This window comes from Hordeum vulgare, chromosome 2H, assembly GCF_904849725.1.
Source record: "Hordeum vulgare subsp. vulgare chromosome 2H, MorexV3_pseudomolecules_assembly, whole genome shotgun sequence".
In the NCBI taxonomy this organism is placed as follows: domain Eukaryota; kingdom Viridiplantae; phylum Streptophyta; class Magnoliopsida; order Poales; family Poaceae; genus Hordeum; species Hordeum vulgare.
The window spans coordinates 137,692,250-137,696,716 of record NC_058519.1 but is presented as its reverse complement, the minus strand read 5'-3'; the positions used below and the strand labels follow the sequence as shown (position 1 = coordinate 137,696,716).

General features: G+C 52.8%; 1 protein-coding gene across 2 annotated transcripts; it reads right to left on the bottom strand.

The window, feature by feature from the left end:
- Window positions 1–530: 530 nt before the first annotated feature.
- On the bottom strand, window positions 531–3,320 carry LOC123429795 (putative polyol transporter 1). 2 transcript variants are annotated; one of them, XM_045113786.1, is made up of 3 exons: window positions 2,901–3,320; window positions 1,300–2,786; window positions 531–1,152 (listed from the first exon to the last, which is right to left on the bottom strand). In XM_045113786.1, the coding sequence occupies exons 1-2, from the start codon at window positions 3,010–3,012 to the stop codon at window positions 1,336–1,338; spliced, it is 1,563 nt and encodes a 520-aa protein (XP_044969721.1). In that variant the 5' UTR covers window positions 3,013–3,320; the 3' UTR covers window positions 531–1,152; window positions 1,300–1,335. The 2 variants fall into 2 exon arrangements, with proteins under 2 accessions (XP_044969721.1, XP_044969720.1); XM_045113785.1 differs by lacking the exon at window positions 531–1,152 and having other exon boundaries at window positions 1,296–2,786; window positions 2,901–3,319.
- Between the last annotated feature and the right edge of the window lie 1,147 nt (window positions 3,321–4,467).

The following is a 4,467-nucleotide window of genomic DNA, read 5'->3' as shown; positions in this document are numbered from 1 at the left end:
AAGCCAAATAAAGCAGCCCTAGTGACGGAATTGAAAACTTTGTGTGAGCATCGAAGGCAGTGAGCATATAAACTTCTGGTGGAAGATTTGAAGCACTAGCAAGCAGCTAGCCCGTGATTGAGTTGTCACTAGCAATGGGCAAGGGTGATGTCCTCGTGTCATCCTTGCTCGGTTAGTAAGTCGGTTGTGCTTATAGCTTTAAATCAAAGTTGTCGGTGCTCGGGTTGTAAATCAACTACGAACTCAACCAATGCATTTTCTCTTTAATAATAAATTTGCCACCTTAATAATATAAAATAAATGTTGTTCAATCAAATTAGTTTACACGGAACCATACTTCCGTCTCGAGCTCACGCCACGATCCTCAAACGATCCCTTCTTTTTTTTGTGAGTAGCCACCATTTTTCCACGACATAGTTCCTCGATCCGGCCAACCTTGATTGATTAAAACCATTTTTTTTTCATTGTAATGCACTAACATTTATGCTAGTAGTAATAATTATAAGGCATTTAGAAGTACTTTAGCAAAATTGATTGGAAATTGTTTAAAATCGACCTATTAATTTTGTGTCTCTCGTAAGCCGCGTCCAGCGTGCGACACGCGTCCTGCCTACTTGTGTGTTCTCCCTTTTCCTTTATTTCTTAATTATCCCACCACCGCACCTATCTTATCCTCTCGTCCCATTCTTCTTCCCCAAATCACCACCGACTGCATCCTCTCTCGCTGCAGGGAAGCTTCGTTGCCAGCTCCGGGTGCTGCGATGCAGCTTTGGCCGAGGCGGTTAGTGCAGCGACGAAGCACCGCCGCGCGATGGTGGCGCTGCAATGAAGCTTCATCGGAGGCTATCCGGGTGCTGCGATGGAACTCGCCGCATAGGTTGCGCGCTGCAGTGAAACATCGCCGGCGGTCGTCGGCTGCTGCGATGGAACTCACCTCGTCGGGTTGCACGCTGCCGTAAAACATCGTTGGCATCTTCGGTTGCTGCGGTGGAACTCGCCGCGACGGCTACGTGATGTAGTGAAACATCATCGACGTCTTAGGTTGCTGCGATGGAACACCGATGGCCACATCGGCGACGCTGCGGCTCGTGCTGCAACCCGGGGCGGCGTTGCTTCAAATGGCGACGCGTTTCGTTTTTGCTCCCGCTACAGCTGCGACAAGAGGAAGGGAATGACCCCGTAAGATTCCATTGATCACATCCAACAAACGGCAAGTGCCGGATCCGGTGACCCACGACCCGGCTGATTTCTTCAAAAAAAATCAATCGGTTGATCTGTAGAAAGCCCCAAACTGATTACCATGGGAAAAAGACACGGCCGCAAATATTCATGAGATTAATCAACTCTGGAATTAGGCGAGGCGCCCAAGAGTCTGGCCCTGCAGCTCGCGTCCTCTGTCGCGGGGGCAGCATCTTCTGCCTCCGCGCCCGCGTCGGTCATGCCGAACAGGCTGCCCATCTCCTCGAGCGTCCGGCCGCGCGTCTCTGGGAGGCAGGTGAAGAAGAACACCCACGCGAGCACGGCGACGCCGGCGTAGAGGAAGAAGGTGCCGCCGAGCGTGATGGCGCCGGCCAGCGAGAGGAAGGTCATGGACATGACGCCACTCACAACGCGGTTGCCGGCCGCCCCGACCGCGAAGCCCAGCGCGCGCACCCGCAGCGGCAAGATCTCCGTCGTGTACACGCCCAACACGGGCCCGAGCCCGACGGAGAAGGATGACACGTAGGCCAGGACGGACGCCACACACAGCCCGACCGCCCACGGGACCCTCGCGTCCGGGTTCTGCTCCACGACGGTGAGGCCCGTCGCGAGGCCAACGAGCGAGACGATCATGCCGCCGGTGCTGCACAGCAGCAGCGGCCGCCGGCCGACGCGGTCGAGGAGGAACATGGCGACCAGGATGACGAGCGTCTTGGCGACGCCCATGGCGCAGGTGGCGGCCAGGAGCTGGTCGTCGCCGGTGATGCCGGCGCTCTCGAACACGCGCGGGCTGTAGAGCACCACGGAGTCGGAGCCCGTCAGCTGCTGGAACAAGAAGATGCCGAGCGCCGCGACCAGGATTCGCCGCATGGAAGGGGTCGGCGACAGGATCAGCTCTCTCCACACCCGCTTCTCCTCGCCGCCTCTCTTCCTAGGCACGACGACCACGTAGCCGTCGAGGTCGTCTGGGATGCCGGCGGCGGCCTTGATGTCAGCGAGGCGCTCCTTGGCCTCCTCCGGCGTGTCAGCAATCTTCTCCAGCACGACCCTCGCGTCCGCGAGGCGTCCTTTCATGACGAGCCATCGGGGAGACTCCGGCATGCCGGACAGCAGGAGGGCAAGAAGGACGGATGGCACCGCGCCAATGCCGAGCATGAAGCGCCAGCCAAGGTGGAGCGGGAGGCGAGCGAAGGCGTAGTTAGAGACGTAGCCGAGGAGGATACCGAGGTTGATGAAGACCTCCGTGAAGGACACGAGGAAGCCGCGCGCCGACGCCGGGGCGATCTCAGCCGTGTACAGGGGCGCGATCACGATCGCGTAGCCCACGCCGATGCCAGCCACGAAGCGACCGAGCATGAGCATGGCGTAGCCGCTAGCGAAGCCCATCAGCAAGGCACCGGCAAAGAAGAAGGCGGCGACAAAGATCACCGTGAAGCGGCGGCCGATCCAGTCGGACGTCCTGCCGGCGGCGAAGGAGCCGAGGATCGAATAGATGCTCAGGATGCCCATCAGGATCTCCACCTGCACGTCCGTGATCTGGAGGTCTTTTTGGATGTACAGCGATGCCCCGCTCATCACACCGATGTCTGCAAGCGGCCATGAAAGAAACAGTTTATAATTTTCATATAGCAATCATCATCCCTGGTAGACTACGAGACAGACGACGAGGTGACAATGTCAACATCGGTCAATATGCGTACCGTAGCCGAGGACGATGGAGGCCATGGAGGCGACGACGGCGCAGGTAGAGGCATACTTGATGTTGCTCTTCTTCTTCGGTTCGACTGCCTCTGGGAGCCCGGCCGAAGCCATCGGCAACGCTACTCCTTGCTGCTCTGTCGTTACAGAGGGATGCCACTGACCATGGTCTACTGATTGATGAAATTTGATTCCTAATTAAGCATGAGGGATGGGGAAGTCTGATCGAACATGAGGGATGGGGAAGTCTGATTGAACATGAGGGATGGTGGAGCTGGAAATGATGGATGGGCGAGCACGTTTCCCTTGTTTGTACACATACAAGTATATGCTTCTGCGTGCAAGCAAGTTTTTAATCCTGATCTTATTGGATTTCTGAATTTCCATGACATCTCCAGAACCTTTTTATAATGTACATTTAATCGAGGATTAAGGCATCTTTTGCGATGCGCTCCAGTCATTTTGTTGACCCTTCTTTTAAAGCTCTCTTATTGCCCATTTAATGAACCAACTTTCTGGCTATTGTTATTTTTCAAATAGGCACAAAATATTTGATTGTTTCGGCACATGGGCACCACTGGCAGCATAAGCTTCATCAGTTAGTGCATTAGGCAAATGATGGTGCCACCTACTGCAACAAATTTTCTATTACCGTCTCTGATGACATAATACTTGAGTACTCCTGCCGGTAGTCTTTGCCAAAGAGGGCGGTCTATAGTTTTATATCAATAAAACTTATTTTCAGGAAATTGCTCAAATACACAAAAATTTGGCTGAAGTAATCCGAAACCACAATTGTAGGTTTTTTTTAACAAAAACTCTATCGTTCAGCCGGTTGATCCATGCACACCATCCGCCGCTTGCTTAGCCGTCGGATTGATCTTGATCGAACGCTCGACGCTGATGAAAAGTCTCGCGCAGCCAGTTTTTCTTTTTTGCAACAAACATATTGTTTCAGAAGGTTTCTGCAACAAAGGTATTGTTTTAGAAAAAAAAAGAAAAAAAAGGGTTTGATGGTGATTTTTTTCCAGCGATAGGCTAGTTTCAAAAGATTTTCGCAACACGGGTTTTGTTTCAAAAAAAAGGTTAAACAATGAATATATTTTTTCTTCCGCAATAGGGATCATGTTTCAGAAACAAAGCCCCAATTGCAGAAAATGTCGGAGGAGCGTCCGGGATGGGAGCGTACAAGGCCAAGCATTGCAACAGGACACATGTTTCAAAAACATACCTCCGGTTGCAGAAATCGCCAAAGGAGTGTCCATTGTAACAACCTATCGTAGTTGTGCTAGAGTAGAGCCAGCTGCTCGGGGTGCTGAGTCATATGAGGCACTAGAGTAGAGCCAGATGCTCGGGGTGCTCAGTCAGAGGAGGCACGACAACTCCGTCGACCGTTAGTGCTCCATGACTGAGGCGTTCAAGTCATGGCGGGCCAACATTGATGTCTCAGTAGACTTTTGTCACAAGGTCCTTTTTGCAAAGCCCCTCAGCGCAACAAGCTAGTTGTTGCAAAAGTCCTGAGTTGGCTGGAACAGTTAATCGAACGGCTATTTCGAACGACTATTTCGA